This window comes from Bactrocera dorsalis, unplaced genomic scaffold (assembly GCF_023373825.1).
Source record: "Bactrocera dorsalis isolate Fly_Bdor unplaced genomic scaffold, ASM2337382v1 BdCtg092, whole genome shotgun sequence".
In the NCBI taxonomy this organism is placed as follows: domain Eukaryota; kingdom Metazoa; phylum Arthropoda; class Insecta; order Diptera; family Tephritidae; genus Bactrocera; species Bactrocera dorsalis.
This window is the reverse complement of record NW_026038143.1, coordinates 15,380-37,457: the sequence shown is the minus strand read 5'-3', so window position 1 is coordinate 37,457 and position 22,078 is coordinate 15,380. Positions and strand designations below refer to the sequence as shown.

Here is a 22,078-nt window from a genome sequence, read left to right as displayed (position 1 = left end):
ATTGAAGCGATATATATGCAATCATGATTCTTGTTTCGGCTGGTGGTAAGTAGTGGGTGGTGTTTTTGAAAAGGACATCTGGCAACCTGCTGGGGAATAACGTTCATCGACTTCTTCCACTTCTCATTTCTAAAAAGCAGCAAATGTAACGATAAGAAAAAGACACGAAAAGCGTCAAAAAGTGAAAAGTGAGGAATTCTGCGCGAGAAGAAAGGAAAGGAAAAATTCTTGTGTGAAAAATTGTTATTTCGAAAAAATATCATCAATTGAAATAAAAGATTATTGCATTGACGAACGCTGAAATGCAAGGAGTTGTATTCAACGATATCTTTTTGAGTAAATGGGAGTCGCAGTAGTGAAAATCCCGACGAGGCAGTGTAGCAAGCAAAGAAACTCGGCTAAGGTAGTAATTGTAGACTCGGACCAATACAAGCAAATACAAAAGCAGAGACAACGGCAGCAGCAACGACCACAACAGCACAGAAAAAGACAACGTCGGAGCGGCCGTTGTGGCTGAATAAAAGACGAACCAACGGTAGCGGTAGCTCCACCGCCATCGACAGCAAACAAGTGTAATTGCAAAGTGCAACTACGGCTACAAAGAGGGTGGCGGGGATCTGAGCGTGTAACAATAATTATAAAGTGGAACAATGTGTGACGTTTGCTCAGATTTTCTGCATTTGCTGGAGTCGTGTAAGTATTGAATCATTTTGAAAATACTTAAATTTTAATCGTTTCGCCGGTAAGTTGTTAATGACAACGGGTTTTTGAGTCTATACCTATACGGTAGTAGGTCACAGAGAGGGCGGGGTACATACACAAGCCATGCAAATAAGCAACTTTGAAATGAAAATACTTTGATTAAACTTTTTTTTACATCTGTTTAATTTTTAGATGAAGTTCGTATAACCAGCAATGATGCAAAACATTCGATTCTTTTAAAAAGCGAGATTGAAACAGCTTTCGGTTATATACAAGCATGGCCACAACGCCAATGCATGTGTCTCTATCGGGACCCGAAAAATTTTGAACGTTTTAATCTTGTAGTTCAATCTATGATATGTTTAGCAGTACACCATTTAAAGCATATTGAACGTTTAATTGATGATTACAAGCGGTTGACAGCATGCAGTTTGGGCCAGTCAACATCTGCTGCAGCTCAGGCACAGGCCAATGCGCAAATGGCAGGTGCTGGCACTTCAGACAAAGGAACAAATTTGACATCAAATAATAACGCTGATAAAGATTCTATAGATTCGTCAGCAGAAGTTCCAAAACGAAATATTGAGGATGAAGATGGCGATACTGACGAGAAGAATGAGCGTAAGAAACCTAAAAGAGATGCAAGTTCATCTCCACCTTGTGTTTCGCCTTCATCACGCAGCGTTAATTCACCAATAATTCCAACATCACCCCCACCCCCCGCACCGTCAATGCACCTACCACAATCGAATTCAAATATTTCATTGGGAGGTGCCGCACAAAATGCTGAACTATCGAATTCTTATAAATCTAATTTGAACAGTGGATCACCATCAACTTCATTATCTCAAATAACTGAGGAACCATGGATATTGCCAGAAGTAGAAAAGCTCTTCATATTAGTGTCGAAAGTGTTCTTGTTGAATTTCCCATTGTATATTGCTTATAAACACGGCACGCATGCTCGTCTGGATGACATTTCTGCTGAAGAGGCGCAACATTTGGCAATCTTTTGTGATTTACACGACAATGAGATACCGGTTTATTTGCTTCGTAATATAACGTTGTTTTGCAATTCGGGTGGTTTCGCTGCAATGATGTTATGCTTTGAACAGCCGGATCTTCCTGTCACTACCGCCCAGGCAATTACTGCCACGGTTTCAAATATAAAACTGTGGTTAAATTACAGCTGCATTGTCCAGTTATTTGTCCCGTTGCGTAGCCGGGTGTTGCAGTACATGTGCAAGTTGTCGGATCAAAATTTACGCTCAGCAGCAACCCGAGCAATGGCCGACTTTGTATGGTCTGCTGTGCGTGATCCGCTAGATGCGTCAGTCACTTTCGATGTTGAAGGCCTAGCACTGGCATTTAAGTATTTTACATCAACTACGCTAACAATGCGTTTGGCAGGTGAGACATTTCAATTATAGCAGTTTCTAGATATTATATACGCGTTATTATTTCTGCACAGGTATGGCACAGATAAATGCACACATAAATTTATTCAACGAAATATGTACCACTGAAACTGTTGGTGAGGTTGAGATTGTGGGACAGAAAATTGCCAACTGGCTAACCGAAAACCAGATTATACAACATCTCTTCGGACCGAACCTACACGTCGAAGTAATAAAACAGGCGCATGTAGTTCTGAATTTCCTAGCAGTGGAAAATCAAATTACCGAGGAGCATATCAAACTAATATGGCAAGCTACTCAACTTAAACATTGTTCCAAGACAATTTTTGATATATTGCCGGCATTGGTGAAAAACCTGGCACCTCGTCCAGCCATGCATTTGTATTCACTACTTTGTCGCATGGATCCCAAGGAGCACACGGAGCAGAGCATTTATATTGCATCAGCACTTACAAAACTTATTTGGTCGCGAGATAATTCTCGCGCACAGATGACCATGATGCAGGATCATCTATTGGCCGCCCATGTGACTGCTTCCAGTTCAGACAGCGGCAGCATGGACGGCAGTAATTCTGACGATGATCCCGGCAATGGTGATGATAGTAGCTTAGCTAGTGGCACCCGTAAAAGCCCGATTGACATAGAAAATGTGGGTTCGGACACTGGGGCACCCCCACCTTGTAAGCAAGCTCGTCATAGGCGTCATGTCTGTGAGGCCAGTTCTGAAGGTGATTTATGGTAACTGCCGATAATATTATTTTAATTACCCCTTATAATCTACAGATAAAGGAAGCCGCTCAAATGTTGAGGACTTGATAAATAAAAAGATCGATATTAAGTGAGTACAGAAATTATAAGTTCATCTTAATAAATTGTAACTTGAATACAATTTTTACCATATTTTTTTTTACAATACTTTTAAATAACGCAGGATGCAAAATCATCGCATTGTGAATATTATTGACAATTCTAGTAGCGAGGAAGACCTGCAACAAGCCGCACTGGATGTGCAATTGCATCGCAAAAAGTCACGTAAGCGTCGAAAAAACAGCAATTTGCCGCTTACCCGGTTGGCGCACGAAATCGTTGAAGCTATTTGGGATGGCGGCGAGGACGAAGATCCTAGCAGTGATGACGCTGACGATGCCGACGAAGCTGATGGCGAGGTACTAAATGACAGCGATGACTGCAGTGACACCGGCGGTCAAGTTGTGCCCAGCGCCGTATTGAAGCATTTACGTGGTGAAGGCCCTTACATACGCGCCATTGATGAGACTCATATTAGTGAACTTCTGAATGGTGCCGAAATCGACGGCTATTCGTCGCCTATGAGTAACAAATCCGAAAAGAACATGGCCGACTTTGATGACGAGGATGTGTCGCCGTGCGAGGAGGAATTGAGTCAACTGCATGCACTGCGTGTATCGCATAATTGCGTACCGCCCGCTTTTGCCGCTGCTGCCATGGCTGCGGCACATTCGAGCATTCAGCAACAACAACATCAACAATTGCAACAACAAAAGTCAGTTGATGCCGACTCTGCGGATCTTGTAACGGGCGCTAATGACAGCGCTACGAATGCAGCCGCAGTGGCTGCCGTGGCAGCGCGTGTGGACACCGAGATACAGCAACAAGTTGCAAATGTCAACGCTGCCGCTATTGCCGCAGCGCTGGCAGCAGTAATGGTGCGGCGCACTGGAGATGCCGGCGATGGTGACATGTTGAGCAACAGCGCTAAGGCTATATCACCCCAGGCGCAGTTTGCGGGGCGGGTGTTGCAGAGTGGTGTGCAACAGCCACAGCCAAGTGGCGTGCAGGCAATACCGTTGTCACCGCAACAGACACCACCACAAACACAACAGCCTTCGTTCAAAATCAACGATGTTTGTCAGCCGGGCAACACTTTACTTTGGGATTTGCTGCAAGATGACAAAATTGTATGTACCTATTCGCAAGAAACCAATTTGGGAAATAGTTTAATACATACCTCCTTTTTATATTTCTTACAGTTTCAGTTAGGTGAAACTCTAGCACTTGAGGCTGAAAAGGCGCTGGCCACTTTGCTATGCTTTAGTATGGACCGACAATTGCGTACGAAATTCATAGAGGGTTGCCTGCAGAACCTGGCCAGCAATCGCAGCGTTGTCGTGAGCCTGCGCTTGTTGCCTAAGCTCTTCGCTTCGTTTCAGCACTTTCGCCCGGCCGACACACATCATGTGACAATGTGGGCCGAGCGGCAACATCGTATGATGTATCATTTCTTTAATAACATCAAATTTTATGCTAAACGTCATGCGGAACAGCAAAACAAGGGGACCGGTGGTGGCGAAACTCCGCCCGAAGCGATTATGTATTCCCATAAGACACAAGTGTCTGTGCGGCTGCATTTCTTGTCTTCCATATTTTCAACGTTAGGATCGCCAAAAACGTTTCGGTGAGTTCAAGAAGATTAAATTTCATTCAATATTTTTGTTTTGAATGATTCATAAATTTGAAATTATCAGATGTTATCGAGCGCAAATACGCCTTTTGGTGTAGGTCTAACAATTTTGTTTGCATAACGGTAGTTTGTAACAGCGTAACTGTTTGAGCACAAAGAGACTAAAATTTCAGTACTGATTTTATTTTTTAAGTTTTTTTTAGCTCGCTCGGACACTTTAAAAAAACATTTAAATAGAGCACGTAAATTAATCGAAATCTTGGGAACGTGTTTATATAGTCAAACCTCCGCGATATTTCAAAGCGCTCGAATATAATTGTATATTCCACCAATTCGGTAATTTTTATATCAACACACATTTTAGGTTAACTTTGGAGCAAGTGGATGCATTGTGGGAGTGGCTGGCGCATGATAGCGAATGTGCCGACTGTTATTTTTCGTGGCTGCAGAGTCAGGCGAAGGGCGGTGACCAGCATGCTCTGGGTATTGATGCGCTACAGCATTTGTATTTGAAAAAGCTACCTGAACTGCGACCGGAAGAATTCTCCATGGTGGCGCTAGGCCTCTTTCAACAGTTGTGCAGTTTGGCACGAATGGCCATTGCTCATTACGAGAAGCAAACCGACTCAATATCATCGACATCCGCAAACATTGTTGGTATGTATCATCTGTGGAAGATCGCCTTGCGTGCACACAACACCGAAGTGTCTCTGGCCGCTATTCAATACATCAACATGTACTACATGGGGCAGCAGTTGCGCTTGGAAAAGGAGTTTGTATCCCAGTGCATGGATAATTTGGTGCAAGCGACTAATACATTGGAAAGGTTTGTATAACCTCAATTTTGTGTCGCGTGTTAAAAATTGAAGTGTTTTTACCTTGCAGCAATGAGGATGAGAACGCATTGATGTGTGTGCAGCGTGGCTTGATGCTACTCAATACACATTTGGAAACATTCCGTCGGCGGTATGCATTCCATTTGCGACGCTGGGCCATTGAGGGCAAAGGTGTCTGCTCGCATAGCAATCTGAAGAATGAGGCCGCTGGGCCGGCCATCCGAATCGTCTTGCAACCGGCTGGGCTCTCCGAAAAATCCGTCTTACACATGCATGCGTGCGATTTAATTGCCGAACTGAAAGCTGAGATATCGAAATGGTAGGTCCGCTTCAGTGTTTTTTTGTGCAGCAATTGAGAATTGAATTTGTTTTTTCAAGGTGGGAAAATCTACAAGTCACCACCAGCAGCAGCGGCGTGTCGGCGCCAGTTTTAGGACTTTTACTGAGCGACGGTCCGTTACGTATTATAACGCAAGGCCAAGAATTGACTTCTGATTATGATGAGCGCAGTTTGGGTGATGCAGGCTTCAAGGACAACCAGGTTGGTAAAAAATACTTTTTTTTTAATTACATTGCTAACCTCTAATGTTTTCACTTTTAATTTAAGATCGTGTATGTGTCGCTCGGTGGCCGAGGTGCCCGACGCAAAGAAACGAATCTCGATCACCCCTCTATGCAGCCCCCACCGCCGAAAGAATGTTTACCAACAGTATTATTGTTGCAGCCGCGCTACTTTGAGAAGCTCTTCTGTTTGATGCAGACGTTGGGCGATATGAAACCGCAAAATAGCAATTTACAAATGCACACCAAAGCCCAATTGCTATCGAGACGCGTGTGGGACATACTGGCCATACTGCCAACGAATCCACTAATACTGGATGCATTTAAGGGACTCAGTAATGATTTGAACGCGTTCGAGCGGCTCACCAGCGAAGAGGAGCAAGCAAATAAACGCAAAGAAATCAAACAGAAATTGAACGAGTTGCTCGATGCCAATAATTTGCAAAAATTCATGTACTCATTGCACATTGTGGAGAGTCTTACGGTGAACAGTGTGTTACAACAGAAAGGTGTAGCAGGCAATAATTCGACATGTTGTGGCTTTGGTGGCGGTGGTGTTAACGGCAATGTGATACCAATGGATCAATACGTACGTAGTAGTAAGAGCGGCAGCGGAACTTCGAAACGTAGCTCGAGCCGCCGTCGGAATAGCAACGAAAACTCAAACGCAAAAGACGAAAACAAACGCAACAACAGTGGCAATAGCAGTGGCGGCAGCAGCAGCTGCAGTGGTAGTGGCAGCGGCAGTGGTAGTGGAAGTGGCAGTAGCGCCGGAACAGCATTGGAATCTCTGTCGCACAAAGAAAACTTCGAAAACACTGTACAAAAGGAAGGCGGTAGTGCCAGCGATGATGTGGCCAATGAGGATGTGCCAAATCATGACAAAGAAAACAATCAACCATTGGCGGGACGACCCAATAAACGGCTGAAACGTAGCGATAGCAATGCCAACTTGAGTGATGAAAAAGAGAGTAGACTCGCGATCAGCGCTGTGGATGCCGGCAGTGGCTCTGCTGTCGCCGGCACTAATAGTACAAGCGGTGGCTCATGCGTAACAACAGCGGGCAATGCACGTACCGCTCATGACTTGAAATGGAGTGAGGTTTTCGTTCGTTGCGGAGGTTTGCGTTTGCTTTATGAGATCTTCATTTCCGGTCAGCTGCAGCAAAGCTCCCATCCTCGCGAAATGCTCAACGAGTGGCGTCACGATTGTTTGGCTAGCCTACTGCGCGTGCTCTGGCTCTTGGGGTTCGAGGAAGTGCAGGCCGAAGATATGCATGTGGTAGTTTCACGTCCACATGCTTTTATGCTTGAACTAATGAATGTAGATTCGTGTCTGCGCCGACTTGCGTCTATACTTAACGACGAGGCCTATCAGAACTACGCGGCGCTTATACCGACCACACAATATCAATATCAGTATCCATACCAATATCATCATTTGCGCACTGGGTTCTGGGGGCGCGCACAGGTCGTACAATTCACAATGAATATAATGGTGAGCTTTGTTCATGCATCCGCAGAGGCTCGTCGCCTACTTTGGACTCAGTCCGATTATTGTAATTGGGTACAAAAATTCATACTGGAGGATCCCGAGCCGGCGGTAAGGCGTGAAATATGCGCTGGACTCTATCGCATTTGTTTGGGCAATGCGCAAAGCTACCAAGTGCTCTTAGCGCCATTATTGCGTAAGCTAATCTCGTTCTTACCGCTTGCCGAGAAGATGACGTCTTATGTGCAGCACACTCAGTATTTACTGTCGGATGAGGGTAAGGAGCCGTATGGACCGGCGTGTCGAGACTACTTTTGGCTACTCGCAAGGCTTGTGGACACCATGACGCCGGATATGGTGAAGTGCTCACTGGATGGCGAAAGCGAAGGAGAGGCTATAGATATTGAACGCTTGTGCCAGTCTGTTTCACAAAGCATACTGACACGTGATTTCTTTGAAACCCGACATGGCTATCAGGTAGAATTTTTTCTTTTGCAAACTGTAAACCTTGGTCTTAACAACAATCGTTTTTTTTTTTTGCCATATTTCAAGATCTTAATCGCATAATTCTAATTTTAAATTATTTAAGTGAAAAACTATATTTAAAGAACCTTAGTTTATTTTTAACAATGCGATTTTTCTTGTTTGCGTTTCTTCAGGATGATGGCCTCGTTGGACTCATCAATTTAATGTCGAATTTCGTTAAATACGATCCAACCTTCAAGTTCAGCGGTTCGGCATTACAGTTCATTGATAAAATTTTTGAGTTTCTCTTTGACATGCCATCGCCGTTGAACCGACACAAGCCGAAGTGTAAATCGGCTACATCGCGAGCTGCCGCTTATGACTTATTGGTGGAGTTGTGTAAGAATTGTCCCAAGAATTATGTGTTCTTGCATGCGAAGCTCTTAGCACAGCACACCCCCGGCGTTAAGGCTCCATATCCATGGGACTATTGGCCACGCGATGAAGGTCGTTCAGAGTGCGGCTACGTGGGTTTAACGAATTTAGGTGCCACTTGTTATATGGCCTCGTGTATACAACATCTGTATATGATGCCACAGGCACGTGCGGCCATTTTGAATGTGCCGCCGACGGGCGCACAAAAGCATGGACCAACACTTTTGGAGCTACAACGCATGTTCGCCTATTTGCTTGAATCGGAACGTAAAGCATATAATCCGCGATCCTTCTGTCGCGTCTATCAGATGGATCATCAACCGCTAAATACGGGCGAACAAAAGGACATGGCGGAATTCTTTATAGATCTTGTCTCCAAGTTGGAAGAGATGACCCCAGAGCTGAAAGATCTTGTAAAGCGTCTATTTTGCGGAACCCTCAGTAATAATGTGGTGTCGCTCGACTGTGGACACGTGTCGCGTACAGCTGAGGAGTTCTACACGGTACGTTGTCAGGTTGCTGATATGCGTAACCTACAGGAATCGCTGGATGAGGTCACCGTCAAGGACACACTCGAGGGCGACAATATGTACACATGCTCACAGTGCGGCAAGAAGGTGCGTGCTGAAAAACGCGCTTGCTTCAAAAAGCTACCACAAATTTTGTGCTTCAACACGATGCGATACACCTTCAACATGGTGACAATGCTGAAGGAGAAGGTAAACACACACTTCTCTTTTCCCATGCTCTTGAATATGACCGACTATGTGGAGAAGACGCTGATGCCGCACCAATATAAGGGTAAGTTCCGTATCTCTCTGCCCTAAACATATTATAATTCTCTAACATTTGGTTGTTGTGTTACAGAGGAGCGTGAAAAACGCAAACAAGAACAGGAAAATAAGAAAGCGAGCGCTGTAGATGCCAACAAAGCTACGGAAGACGATTTTGAGGAGTGTCTTGAGTAAGTAATCAGTGAATAAAGCAAAGCTGTGCCGAAAAATCAACTATTATGACCTTATATGTAGATATGAGCTAGTTGGTGTAACTGTACACACGGGCACGGCAGATGGTGGTCATTACTATAGTTTTATTAAGGAACGGAACAAATCGGCGCTGCAACATGATCGCTGGTTCCTATTCAACGATGCTGAGGTGAAACCGTTTGATCCCTCGCAAATTGCGGCCGAATGCTTTGGTGGCGAGATGACAGTAAGTAGAAGTAGTCCATTTCCTAATGGCATTATTGTTACGCTGGTGACTTTATCGAATTTTGCAGAGCAAAACTTACGATTCGGTAACGGAGAAATATATGGACTTTAGTTTTGAGAAGACCAACTCGGCCTATATGTTATTTTACGAGAGACGTCTGCCAGAGCACTTAAAACAGCGACACTCTGAGCTATTGGCATCCCCAACTGCGAGCTCGCGCACAACAGAGGCCACTGAGAAAGCAAGTGCACTAAAAGATGATGAAGAATTAACGGTTAAGACGGATACCGACAAATCAGATGACAAGGAAACAGCTGAGAATGAAAAGAGCAACGCTAAAATGACAAACATTGAGTTGAATAACTCGCCGAGCGAAAAGCCGGACACGAGCAGTTCTGACGCGGCAAGTATTGAGCCGCAAGCGTCCACCTCCGCCGCAGCTGCAACGGCTGCAAGCACAAAGTCGACATCGGAGGCTGCTGTTAAACACACGCGCATGCAGATAGCAATTTTAAATAAAGAACTCGAGGACTGGATATGGCAGGATAACCGACAGTTCCTGCAGGATCGCAACATATTCGAGCACACATATTTCAAGTAAAATTTACTACAATTTGCACTGTTGATTTTTTAATTGTAAAAAAAATGAAATTTTCCAGCTTTATGTGGCAAATATGCGGTCACATTCCACAAACGCTATTGGCGCAAACCGACGTCACTTGCATGGCAGCCAAGTTGTCCGTTTCATTCTTCATAGAAACATTCATACACGCCAAGGAGAAGGTAGTTTGTGATATGCTTTCTTTATTTGTCCCAAATTTAACTGTCGCTTCTTCGTTGTAGCCCACAATGGTGCCCTGGATTGAGTTGTTGACAAAGCAATTTAACGCCAGCCAAGAAGCCTGCGAATGGTTCCTCACACACATGTCCATCGAACCGTGGTGGCCCGTGCAAGTGCTCATACAATGCCCAAATCAAATGGTGCGCCAAATGTTTCAAAGGCTCGTTATACATGTCATACAAAGGCTAAGGCACGTAAACCCTGCAGAGTTTAATTGATTTTTAAAGGCTTTTATATATAATAACTGCTTGCTTCATTTGTAGATCTTCGCATGCGCATTTGTATTTGAAAACTGATACCGATGACGATGGCAAAGAGGTGATGGGCAACGCTTCATGCGTAACACGTTTCATTAGCTCCCTGATATTGCTTATGGAACACGGTGCTAAAGCGCATTTGCGACATTTGTCCGAGTTTTTTGGCCTGCTCTTTGAGTTTTCACGCATGGGCGATGAAGAGACGGTGTTTTTGCTGCGCATCAATGTGATAAAGAGCGTGGCCGACTTTTACTTGGGCAACAAGACACAGGACTGTGTAAGTACTGTATGCATGAAATATTTCTGTATTGAAATGCTCTATAGTATGCGGAATTTATTGTCAAAAATTGTTACTATATGTTTACAGATCGACGTTGGCTCCGATAACGATGATAATTCGTCAGATGAGGCTTTGTCCGTGGACAAAACGCGTCCGGCATCGTTGGACAAGATGATTGCGTTGGTGGCGAATTTGGTGGAGCGTTCGCGCGGACAAGACTTCCGGTTGCGACTTTCCACGAAAGACTACAATGCGATAGCCGGCGGCAAAGTAAGAAAATAACGCAAATTACCTTTTTAACAATAAACTTTTAGAAACTAATGTTGATCAAGTAATTTTAATTATTTTCAAGCTATGCAAAGTAGTTATACAAATACTTAACTTTTCCCTCTACAATAGGGGTTTCCGTTCTTATACCAACAAATCAAGGATAATATTAATCCACATCAGACCAAGCACCTTATACATGCACTATGCCGTTGGGACGATCGTTTGGCGAATCAAATAATCACCATGCTCTTCTCGTCTGTAACCAAGCACACGGAACTTTGTGGTCCATTTTTCAAGCTACTGACGCTACTTACCGAAACCCAAGGTGGTCCCTCCGGTCTGCCTTGTTTCTCCCAGCTGGTTTTGCAGCGTGTTTGGGACGCCGCAGAGTACTGCCCGCAGTCGGCGCTCGATTGGCTAGCTTTCCAAGCGCCAAAAAATAAAATTGCACATGCTTGGATACTGCAATCGGCTGACAATTGGGTGGAGCAGTATTTGCTGGCACACAATAATTCACGCGTGCGCAACGGTATGCATGCTGCTCCCTTGTTAGTCTCTATATACAAAATAATTTGCGTTTTATTTATTAATTTCATAGCTGCTGCGTACTTGCTGGTGTCACTGGTGCCATCGCAACCCTTCAGGGCGAATTTCCGCACACATTCTCTACATAAACTGTCGGCACACGTCTATCGGTGAGCTGCCAGTGCATTTTCATATAAATTAATCAAATATAATGTGGTTTCTATTTGTTGCAGCGATTTGAATAGCGACGCTCAAATTATTCTGCACAACATCATCAACCTGTTACTGCGCCTGCTGCGACCCGCTCGTGCTTATGCAGACATCGGAGTGCACGGCACTACCAAGCTCACAACTTACTTTAGCCTACTTAGTTACTGTATGGTTTCAAAGACTGAAAAACTAATGGTAAATTATATATTGATCATAATACAGTTATTTAGAACTTAGTAGCATGGCATTTACATTATATCAACCACAAATTGCACGATTACAGATTGGGCCGTACATGCGCGCTCTGTGGGATCTATTTCATCCGCGCCTGTCGGAGCCTAGCGTTCCCGCACATCACAACAAGCACGCGCTGCTCGCATTTTGGCATCACTCGATTGTCGATTGCCCGGAGAATGCGCTCATTGTTGCAAATTGCCATGAAATAACACGAAATATTGCATTTAATTATATACTGTAAGTAATCGGCCACAAGTCATAAGGTTATATCTGAAAATTTCATGATTGTAATTAACACAGAGCGGACCATGACGACTCGGAGATTGTTGCCTACAATCGCGCAATGCTGCCGGCCTATTATGGGCTCTTGCGTTTATGTTGCGAACAGAGTCGCGCACTCACACGGCAACTAGCCGCTCATCAGAACTTGCAGTGGGCTTTCAAGAACATTACGCCACACCCGACGCAGTACGCAGCAGCGGTCGATGAGCTATTCAAGCTAATGGCATTGTTTGCGGCACGTCATCCGGATGCCAGCGAACAGGAGCAGCATGAAGTGTCTACATTCCGTCGCACAACACTCTCAGCGTACTTGACCGGGTTGGATGCGCGCGTCTCCTGGGGCACGCTCATAAATGCATTACGTATTTTGGGTAAGACCAGCAGTAGATTTCACCACCACAATTCAAAGTTATATATTTATATCATTCGTTTTTAATTAATTTCAATGAAATATGCACAGTTGACAACGACGAAGACCGGCTGCTCGTTATCTACAATGGTGGCATCGAGATGTGTTTTGAGGCGCTGCATACGCTACATTCCATGCATCACGAAGCAACGGCCTGTCACGTGTCCGGCGACCTACAGGAGCTCCTTAGCGAGTTGGTATTGCTGCTAACCACGCTGCGCATGAGCACGCGCCTGGATGCGCCATCGGCAGCAGCTAGCGCTAGCAAGAAGCAGATGCAGCAGCAACAGCAACAACAGCGCTTGCCCGACGCCGTCAAACGGTTGGCCACGTTTCTCAATACATTTAATCCACCGGAAATCTGCCGCCTATCACTCGAAGTGCTCAAAGAGTTGGTACGCAATCCCAGCTTAGATGTGACCAGTATACTGGCACCCATACTCATTAACTGCCATTTGTCCGTGGCGAATGCGCCCAGTAATATCGGACCGCTGGGACCGTATTTCCCGCGACGCGGCACCAAAGCGCCCTGGCCAACCATGTCGAAGAACACGCCACGTCCACCACGTCCCATGGTGCAGATGAGCATACCGCATGGCGAGATATTACAGAAGGGTGTCGATATCGAATACGACGCGCAGGTGGAGGCATTCTATCGTCCGTATCATGACTTCCTGGACGTGATGATGCGCATGGCGGTGAACACAAATCAGCTGAACGAGACGCTGGTGAAACTGAGCTGCTTGGTGGCGATAGAGGCAGCACCGTTGCACTTCAACTTGTTTCCCAAATTTTGGGTGGGCATCTACAACAACAAAACCACAAACAAGTATGTGTTGTTAGTAAAGTGTAAGTCCACAAACCTATCAATGCTGTTCTCTACTGTTTTACAGATACGCCGAGTTGCTAATCAACAATCAATACATAGTGGAATATATACATATAATTTTGCGCGACGAACGTGTGTCGCTCAGTGATCATTACATAAGAAATTTCTTAGAAATCTATTATCCGAAGGTAAGTGGCATGTTGCGTACAATATAATAGACCTAACGGTTGTTAGTAACACCTGCAATAATCGAGATAAGGTTTAGGGTTATATATGTATATACATATGTATATACTTGAATGTATAGCAAAATGATAGCATGAGTAGACAGAACTTTCATTCGCTGCTAAATGTATAATAGAACCTCTATCAATTTACTTTGTGAATTTAAACCCCGGTCTGCGTGACCCAATGTTCCGACCACAAATTTAAAAAAAAAAAATGAGAGAAAGTGGATTAAGTCGGTTTCTGCACCTCTCTATATGTATGCATATGTATGTATGTATATAATTCATGCATTTTACATTTTTCTTCATTGTCTAGATATCCGCCCAGTTGCCCATTGCACGTCTGCTATACACCATCAGCTACTCGATGCACTCAAAGGAGGATCTTGATGATCTCTGCGGCGATTTGTTCGCCATTCGCGTGATAGCACAATGTACAGGTATACCGACTTCCGTCCGCAAACAGTTAAGAGGATCACTGAAAGCACTGCTGTATAAGAGTTCGCGCTATCAAGAGGTAGCTGAATTGGAGATATCTCAAAACAGGTCAAAACCCAAGGTAGCTAATTCAAGCAATGCCGAAAAAACTCCGGCGAAATCGGATGAAGAAGGTAGTGCAAAAAGTCCGACAGTGGGTGCCAATCCGAAAAGCAGCTCACCCACGCCAAAATCGAACGACACAAAGGAAGCTACTGAAAACGTAGAAATGGAGGTGGATAGTGAAGCTGACACAAATAAGTGTGGTAAAGACGTCAAGAACGGAGTAGAGGCTATGGAAACAGATAAAGCTCCGCTAGGCGACAGCAAAGATAACGGCGATAATAATGTGAATAAAAGCGATGATTCTACGGTTGAAAAGGCCGAAAGTGATGCGGAACATACTGCCAAAAAAATCACAGAAAAAACCGACAAAGACGAAACAGAGGAAAAAGAAACGAAGAACGACGAAGAAACGAAGAAGTCTACAACACCAACGAAAAACCAACCGGACGCTGAAGATAACACAGCCAGTGGCAGTCAAGGCAGTGCTCCTACGACCCCCAGCGCTGCAGAACAGAGCAAGAGCATACAAAAGAAGCCCACAGAGGTGCGTCTGTACGAGGAGCATGAAAAGCGCATCAAACTTTTGCTTACCATGGAAACATACATCAAGAGCATACTAGTGCTGATGCAACGCGATGAGTGCAGCACTTCGCCAACACCCACTATACCCAGCGCCGGAGATGACAGTGAACCGACTGCGGATGTACCGGAAGCGTCATGCAAAAGAGGCACAAGTATTGCAGTTGCACCGACTACGCCATCACCCTCTTCCGGCTCGGCTGGCAACAGGACCGATTCTACGCCTGATAAAAGCGACGAGAAGAAATTGCGGTGCAAGGAACAAAACGACGCCAAGGCAGGAGACTCAAGTGACGGCCACAACTCGCCGACTAAGCTGCACACTAGCAAAGCAGCGGATAAGGAAGAGCGTGATTTAACAGCAAACGTGAGTCCAATAGCAGCGACACAGCCAACAACAACAACAATGAATCCAACACCCACGATATCAGCGGCCACCGCAGCCGCGCTACATTCTCAACAAATTTAGTTATCATTCAATGATTTGCTAAACATTTTGTTTTTCGGTAAACTGCTGGAATAGTGCCGCGACTAAGTTGAAAGTTGAGTGCGACATAGTGAAGGCGGCGCATGCGCTATTTATTTGCAATGGCGATAACAATTTGTTAACTCTTACTTAGTTATTGTTATGCCAGTCAATTATTTCCTTTACCTACTTAAAACTAAAATCATTAGCCCATTAGATATATTGAAAGTTCATTATCGTTGCAAGAACCGTTATTCTGAATTGTCGCCCTACAACATTTTAAAGTACCTTTTGCTTAAGCTAGGTAGAACTACATAAATGTATAATATAATGAAATTTGAATTTTTCCACACTCGTGTGCTTGTATTTACCACATATACGCACACACACACCCACGCCTGCTTAGTGAATGTTATTTTCTTTTTCTTACATTTATTTTATCTGTCAAAGTAGTGCTATGCATTAACTTGATTTTCATTCTTTTGTTTGTGTAACACGATTAAACAACGTATTACAATATAACATATAAATATATTAACCTAATAAAAAATATATATGATGCTATTAGAATTTCTGGCCCAAGGTCAAAAATACATACATACATACATGTGTGAAAAGTAGAAACGAAAACGTGCTGACCTAAGGTTGGCAGTGAGAGGATACAAAAAAATAAAAATAAACTGAATTTTTAATTAGGCAAAGCGTAAATTGCTATTCACTGCATAATTTTCAGTTTGAGATCAGCACTTGTACTCATTCCTCCAATGCTTGCAATTTCAAATCAAAATTTATACGTATAAACATATTATATTACCTATATTATCTGTATAAACTTCCATTCAAAATTTATGTGTCATAAGCAAAGTTCCTATTTTCTATTTAAGCCTATCTTGAATTCAACCTGATTTCGCGCCTACCGATTATGTAATATACGAGTATACTTTAATGATTTTTACCCTAGACTTCTTTACCACACTGGTCTCAAACTGGAGAGTTTGTAAATAATTATCGAATAGACCGAACAGCGACAAAGAAAAATTTAATAAAATAAAATAAAAATAAATTAAAAAGAAACTAAAAAATAACAAAATGAATATCAACTGAATGTATATTATAAGTTAATTAGTTAAGCTCGACTACAAAGAAGCAACAGCAATGCCACAATGGCAAAGCATACTTAAGAAAGCAAAATAAATTATAAAAAAACACAAAATTTATTCCAAAATTATATTGAATAGTCGTTTAGAGACAACAACGCATATGAAAGTATAAACGAAAAGGCAAGAAATGAACACGGCTGCACATTATAATAAATACATATTTGGTTATTTTATATATATACTCTTACACATAAATTTTATTGCTTGCGTATACTTACAGGCATGAGCACACGCACATATAAACAAGTGTTTGCTGTTTTTATACATAATAATTGCAACAAATTAAGCAAATTATCGAGCGAAATTTTCCCCTTTTGCGTTTGTTGATCGATTGATTAGGAAAGACTTTTTTTTACATTCGCTTCAAATAGTATCCTCGGTAACGTGAACTCATTACTAATAAGATGAATGCCACCTTGTCCACATACATACATACATATACATGCACTTGGGCATTTACGTTTGTTATACCCTTCGTTTTACTAATACACATTTTCCGATCTCGAAGTTTTTCCCTCATGTATTATGGTGTTCTAAATTTGGTCACTAAAATTCTTACAGACAACTCAAATTATTTAAATGCATTATAATTATGCATTGTGATTAGTTAACAATATCTATGTACCTTTCAAAATTTTGTTTTACCTTTTATTCGGTTATAATAACTCTTTTGGTTGTTTTTTTTTTGTTTCAAATCGGTTTTCATTACAAATTAAAATCTCAAGAGAGATATTTACATAAACATGTTTAGTACAGTTTTTGTATATTTTTAATTTTTATGTTTTTTTTTTATTTATTTTAACTAATTATTTTTTGTTAATTTTTTAATTTTTATATAATTTTTATACAATTTTTATTTTTTTTTTAATTTTTATACAATTTTTATACAATTTTTATTTTTTTTTTTTAATTTTTATTTTTTTTTTTAATTTTTATTTTTTTTTTTAATTTTTATTTTTTTATAGTTTTTATATGTTTTTAATATTTTTTTTTAATATATTTTTTTAATATTTTTCTAAAAATTTTTTTTAATTATCATTTAAATAATAAAAAAAAAATTCCTTTTTTATATTTTTTTCTTATTTTTTTATTTTTTTTATTTTTTTTTCTTATTATTATTTTTTATTTTATTCTTATTTATTTTTTTCTTATTATTTTTTTTTTTTTTTTTTTGTTATTATTATTTTTTTTTTTTATTTTTTATTATTATTTTTTTTTTATTTTTTCTTATTATTTTTTTTTTTTTTTTTTCTTATTATTATTTTTTTTTTCTTATTATTCTTTTTTATTTTTTTAGTTTTTTTATTTTTTTTATTTTTTTATTTTTTTTTTTTTATTTTTGTCTTATTTATTTTTTATATTTTCTTCTTATTTATTTTTTATATTTTTTCTTATTTATTTTATTTATTATTATTTTTTATATTTTTTCTTATTTATTATTATTTTTTATATTTTTTCTTATTTATTATTTTTTTATATTTTTTATTATTTATTATTTTTTTTATATTTTTTTTCTTATTTTTTTATATTTTTTTAAATATTTTTTTTATTTATTTTTTATTTTTTTTTTATTTTTTATTTTTATTTTTTTTTATATTTTTTTATTTTTTTTTATATTTTTTTATATTTTTTATTATTTATTATTTTTTTTATATTTTTTTTCTTATTTTTTTATATTTTTTTAAATATTTTTTTTATTTATTTTTTTATTTACTCTAATTTTATATTTTTAAATTTTTTTCTTTCCTATCGGCCACTTTTAAACCAGGGTAAAGCTATATACATATATTAACATTTGCCGGAAATATTCTTTAGAGCTCCTCAAATCCAAAATTCTCTCTTTTCTAATTAAAAAATCCTCACAAGGTGTCTGTTGACAAAATAGCTTAGATGCGATGAGGTGGCTATTTAATTAAGTCCAATAAATCTGTACATAATTATGTATGTATGTATGTACGCAAGGCAAGCAAATTTTCTAAGGCCAACTTTAACTTTTTTGCTTAACTTTTGAAATTTCGTTTATAATCTATCATTTGTGGAGAGCGCATTTCTTACCTTTAAAGAAAACATGAAATTACATCGATTTTGTTTCTTATTTAGCATACATATTTCTAAGTTGATTTTCCATAGATGAAAACGTAACCGTCGAAAAGATATTAGCTTAAATAAAGAAAAACTTAACGATTATGCATACGTGCATACAAACACATGCACACACATGTATGTACATAAGTTTCCATGACATGCAATGCGTTCGAGTCGAAAGTGTAGAAAAAGTGAAGTAGCAAAACGGAATTACTAATTGTGTGAAATTTTCATAGTTGCGTCGAGTTTCGCCGCTGCTGCGTGTGAACGAATCGAGTGTGTCCCCGCTGTTGTCGTACTAGTATAGGCTATCTTAATTAATTGTAATAACGAATTATATAACAAAACAAAAAAAAGAAACTACATAAAAGAGTACCGTTTCATATTTGATATAATTACACGAAGATTTGTAAAATTTAGCAGCAAATTCGTCAACTCAAAGAAACACAAGTAATTTATGAAACGAACGAGTATCAATCAAATTGTATGAATTCAGTGGCACAGTAAAAATTGAACTTAAATCACACACTTAAACATAATTACATAATATTGTATACAATACATATACATACATACATGCATCATACAATACATGTAAGTTTATTCAGATAAACTTATAATTATAAATGATTATTAAAGTAATATAAAAAGTTAACGAAACGCATTTTCAATTATACACAAAATAACGGATAATTTACGACTGCAGCGATGTCCGATTACGAAAATGTAATTCAAAAATCTAACGGTGAATACATAACGATGCAAACTTTGAAGATATGGATGATGAACGTTTGTTCAGTATAACTCCGACTTTCAGAGTTTCTTTGCATGTTGTTGTTGTTCTAGTGGGTACCTAGTCGCCGTTAGGATTGTAAGGATTAGCTAAGTTGTCGACGACGTCATCTAATGGTTTATATTTTTTAAAGTCAAAGGAAACTAAGTATAGCTTAAGGCAGCGGAATTCGTTAATGCTTTCATAAAAGAATCCAATGCTAGGCATGCTGGGGTCATTGACCTAAATAACGTTAGTTTCATGTTCCTAAAATTAATTAGAGAACAGAGCAAAGCGAACGGGTCGGGTGAAAAGTTAGACAAAACGAAATATCTCCATCTACATATTAAATAGTCAGTGCATTATTATATTTACCACGGATTCAGTTTCAGAAAAAATTAGATTTAGTAAAATGTAGTAAAACGCTTCTTATTTTCAAATCAGAGCATACTTATAATGATGTGCTCCCAGAATAATCGATTACCTTAAATAAATAACATAAATAAGTCGTCCACAACTGAAACTCAAATATCGGCATGCGCAGAAGATGTCTGTAAAAGGCAAACAAGTTGGTTACGTGCAGGACTATTCATTACCAGAATCAAGATGCCGTGCAAAGGATGTGAAAAAGGTAATGGAGGAAAAATTCTTCTAACCACAATTGTAATATGATAACTTCTCTTCTCATGATTCTCAGAATGCAAATGCACACCAGAAAAATGTGATGAACAATGCAAGTGCGCCAAGGACAATAAGTGCAATTGCCATGCCGCCAAGGATGGAAAGACTGAAGGGGCGCCACCAAAGTCCTGCTGCAGCGGAGGCAGCGAAGAAAAGAAGTGTGGCAATTAGACTGAGTGTAATATAATGCTTATGATGATAATATTGATTTGAAAACTGTATTCGTATATGCCAATAAATACTTAAAACTGCGTCTTTGAAAAACCATCTTTCGTATGTATGTTAGTCGTATTCAACTTTGCTTTCGAAAGAGGTTTTTTTAAGAAATGATTTAAAAACGCATCTAAAATCGAATGGCTGTGCTACATCTTCCTATCTATTTACACATTAAACAGCCATAAATAAACGTAAAGTATACATCTAAATATCAGCATGACGAGCTGAGTCGATTTATAACTATATACGTTAAACAGTTTGAGTATCGATCTGAAATGTTGCACACGTTCTTTGCTTCCCAAGAAGCTCCACATTTGTCGGAATCGCCGATACCGGATAGCTCTGGCATATAGCTGCCATACAAGCTGACCAAATGAACTTCTGGCAAGGCAGCGCTATAATACATATATTACTGCTTCAATACAAACTGGTCGCTAAAAACTAAGATTCAGATTTTTATTTATGTTATAAGAAGTGCACAAGAAGAGTATTGTAACTTCAATGCAGCCGAAGCTGTTTCAGTTACTCTAAGACGTCCGCCGACAGCAATTTCGAGTAGGTTTCTATTTATTGTATTATATCCACATGCAATTAAATGTTGGTGCTTTGTTATTGTAGCAACAAATTGGCAAAATTTAGTATAATGGTGATTAGTTTGTCTATTGAGAGCTATCTTCTAATATGTGTCGTTTGAAGTTTTTACAAATGACATCTACGCAATAGAAACACAAATTTTTGTAAATAGCTGACGAGTAATCCTTCAGAGAATCTCTCATGCACATTGCTATATTGATTCACCAACGAAGCCGATTACCGCAGTGTGTTTTGGATATGAAAAGGCATGTCTTCTTTAAAGTTTTATTCACTTTATTTTTCATTTTCAATTAATTTCAAAAAATTAAAATTTCCAATTGTTGTATTTCGTTTTATAGTATATTCATTGCATTCAATACCTTAACCAAATAATTCTTAGAGAGTTATAGAAGACAAAAATCGTATAAAAGAAACGGTGCGTATACGTAAAATTAATAGTATTTTAGTTATTAACAAGTTAATTATAATTAATATTATTAATTTTACATAAATATGCAGGTAGGTGGACAACAAACAAAAATTACAATAAAAATCGTTACGAAAATTCTATAAATTCTTTCCATGCACAAATGACACATCACTTTTTATTATTTCTACTAAGATAATTATATTTTATTTACGACTTTTTTTTAACGGGCATAAAGGTAAGACTGACGTTCATCAACAGCCGCAACATTGCTTCTATTTATAGGCGTACAACACCGCAGTTTTGGACAGTTCAGTTGGACAATGTACCATCAAGTGTGTGGCTCAGAATTGAGTAGAAATGTTGTTCAAAATTCAATTGTATGTATCTACATGTAGTGTTTTCTATGTAACCGAATTCATGCTAAGTTTACAAATTACAATGGTAGAGACGTTCTTTCGACATGGTTTCTTAAAGTTTGCAGTTTTTATTCAATTGGCTCTGCAAGGCAGCATTGAAAACAGTACAATTATGGATGTAATTATAACAAAAAGAAAATCTTTAATATGCGCGTACAATAACAACAATGACCGAGGCCCATATATTCCTTAACAGTGTTGCTAGTGTGGACAATATTAGTTAGATTAG

At 39.7% G+C, this 22,078-nt stretch overlaps 1 protein-coding gene and 1 long non-coding RNA gene across 3 annotated transcripts; both read left to right on the top strand.

Moving 5' to 3' along the window:
* The first annotated feature begins 135 nt into the window (after window positions 1-135).
* Window positions 136-17,376, top strand: LOC105225835 (ubiquitin carboxyl-terminal hydrolase puf). The gene is made up of 26 exons (XM_011204480.4): window positions 136-693; window positions 895-2,112; window positions 2,174-2,848; window positions 2,904-2,958; window positions 3,052-4,057; window positions 4,130-4,554; window positions 4,925-5,386; window positions 5,446-5,715; window positions 5,775-5,937; window positions 6,004-7,926; window positions 8,109-9,150; window positions 9,217-9,313; window positions 9,378-9,561; window positions 9,629-10,158; window positions 10,221-10,344; window positions 10,405-10,592; window positions 10,666-10,936; window positions 11,027-11,209; window positions 11,339-11,738; window positions 11,808-11,904; window positions 11,968-12,139; window positions 12,228-12,418; window positions 12,482-12,834; window positions 12,924-13,701; window positions 13,766-13,889; window positions 14,245-17,376. The coding sequence occupies exons 1-26, from the start codon at window positions 651-653 to the stop codon at window positions 15,517-15,519; spliced, it is 12,249 nt and encodes a 4,082-aa protein (XP_011202782.2). The 5' UTR covers window positions 136-650; the 3' UTR covers window positions 15,520-17,376.
* Window positions 17,377-18,396: 1,020 nt separating this feature from the next.
* Window positions 18,397-20,478, top strand: LOC125780115 (uncharacterized). Of its 2 annotated transcripts, XR_007423562.1 has the most exons (3): window positions 18,441-19,355; window positions 19,978-20,164; window positions 20,231-20,478. It is a non-coding gene; the product is annotated as an uncharacterized LOC125780115 (long non-coding RNA). The 2 variants fall into 2 exon arrangements; XR_007423561.1 differs by having other exon boundaries at window positions 18,397-20,164.
* Window positions 20,479-22,078: the final 1,600 nt, after the last annotated feature.